This window comes from Gavialis gangeticus, unplaced genomic scaffold, assembly GCF_001723915.1.
Source record: "Gavialis gangeticus isolate Ggan-Ray unplaced genomic scaffold, GavGan_comp1, whole genome shotgun sequence".
Taxonomy (NCBI): domain Eukaryota; kingdom Metazoa; phylum Chordata; order Crocodylia; family Gavialidae; genus Gavialis; species Gavialis gangeticus.
The window spans coordinates 119,289,621-119,291,375 of record NW_017729024.1 but is presented as its reverse complement, the minus strand read 5'-3'; the positions used below and the strand labels follow the sequence as shown (position 1 = coordinate 119,291,375).

Below are 1,755 nucleotides of genomic sequence, written 5' to 3'. Positions count from 1 at the left end.
TTCCCCCCAAACCCCTGCATCGATCTTCTTGAAACTTGGTAGGCTTCATTTTCTCTGTAGAGTCTACCACTCCTGAAACTTTCATCCGAATTGGACAAAAAACAACTAAGTTATAGATATTTTATTGTTTCCTTATTATACCCTATGGCCAGATCTCTGAGGTGGCTCCGAACCGCTTTGGGAAGCCAAACGAGGCAGCACTTCAACCCGGATGTGCTGCTTTGGACCCCAAAGCATCCAAAGCTTCTCTGGATCCAAAGCTCTGTCTGAAGGCTCGCAGAGCCCTAGTAGAGAGAGTACGCCAGAGGGGACTCGCTGAAATCAGTCTGCAACATTCTTTTGCAATATAGTATGGCAGGAAGAAGATTCATATCTATCACGATGATGCTTTTTGTTGTACTCCTCCCTTCTTCCATGGTATCCGAAGCATTAATGATGGAATAGGCATCTTGTATACAGACTGCACCCAAGAAGGTATATTCCTTGAAGCAGGTGGTGGTGGGTTGGATAGTGCCTACCCTCTCCAGGAACTCTGGTCTGAAATTAGCAACTGGAAGCAAAAGAAGAGATGGCAAAAAAAGGGGTAAAATGAAAAACAGAAAATGTCTTGAGAAAAGGCATGACTCAGATGAAAATTGTATCCTGCCCTTTAAGACAGAAATCGGAGTCAAGTGGATGGTCTAAACAACTCCAGTTCTTTGAGTACTCATCAGGAAAAAAAATCACAGAAGGTGGGCAGACCATCCCAGAGATGCAGCCTCCAGATTGACACATGAATTCTGACTTCAAAAGGGCAAATAATGCATTTCATGTGTGAGCAACATCTCCCCTTACCTTTTTCATTGCAGGCATGATTTTTTAGTAATCCGTGCTGTACATGCATTTCTTTGTGTCTTTCTTAGCTAACAGAAATGAGTCAAGAAAACCAGCTTTTCATCATGCATATGAACCCAGGAAATTCAGTTAAATTCCAGTGTTATCAGGATAAAAATTACTTTCTTCATGTAAATAAGGACTCAATTGATGTCTGCAAGTTTGAAGAGACAGAAGCAGATGCGGGGAAAGACTTTCATTTCAAGGTTGAATATGTGGAGAATGAGATACAAAATAGGAATAAACAATGTTAAGACCATGTAGGATTTATATCCTTAGCTTGTATAACTTTTTCTACATTCTTGTTTTATTCGAGCTTGATTTTGGTATTAAATAAGCACAGTGCCTCATTTGAGTACTGACTGGAGGAGTGGTTAGCTGTGTAGATAAACAATTGCTTGGTATATTGTTGTCTGAGGGTTGTATTTTAAAGGGCTGGAAGGGGAAGAATACAAGATCAAACATCTGAAAAATGGGGGAGGAAGAGAGAAAAATGATATGTAAAGGTTAATTAGAATTCATTTCATATTTTGTAATATAGAACTCTTACACAAACTAATTTAACTCAAAGAAAAAATATTTGTTAGCATGTACACCTTATACCCACAAAAACCAACATTAGGGAGGGTTTATGCAAGCATTTGGAGCTCTGAAAGGAACAAAGGAAGAGGGCTGTTAGATCAAGGCTATGCAGCAAACCTACTCTATCTCCTTTACTCCCAAATTAATCTATTTCCTTCTGTATGCAACTTCAGTGCCCTTTTATCTTTGCAGCCCTGCCTAAAATCCAGATATATTCATTGGGAATCATACTGTATTTGATAGGGGAGACAGATGTCAGACTGATAGAGTGTCACAAGAGGACATGTTCCCATGCTCTTA

General features: G+C 39.7%; 1 protein-coding gene across 5 annotated transcripts in view; it reads left to right on the top strand.

The window, feature by feature from the left end:
- The window catches only part of LOC109297654, a 37,282-nt gene extending 35,541 nt beyond the window's left edge, over window positions 1–1,741 (top strand). For all 5 annotated transcript variants that reach the window (XR_002097375.1, XM_019517610.1, XM_019517612.1 and 2 more), the window contains one exon: window positions 903–1,741. Coding sequence is in view for 4 of the 5 variants with exons in the window: in XM_019517610.1 (XP_019373155.1) it covers window positions 903–1,127 (225 nt within the window). In the remaining variant the exon portion in view is untranslated. The remainder of the gene's footprint in view (window positions 1–902) is intronic.
- The last annotated feature ends 14 nt before the right edge of the window (window positions 1,742–1,755 follow it).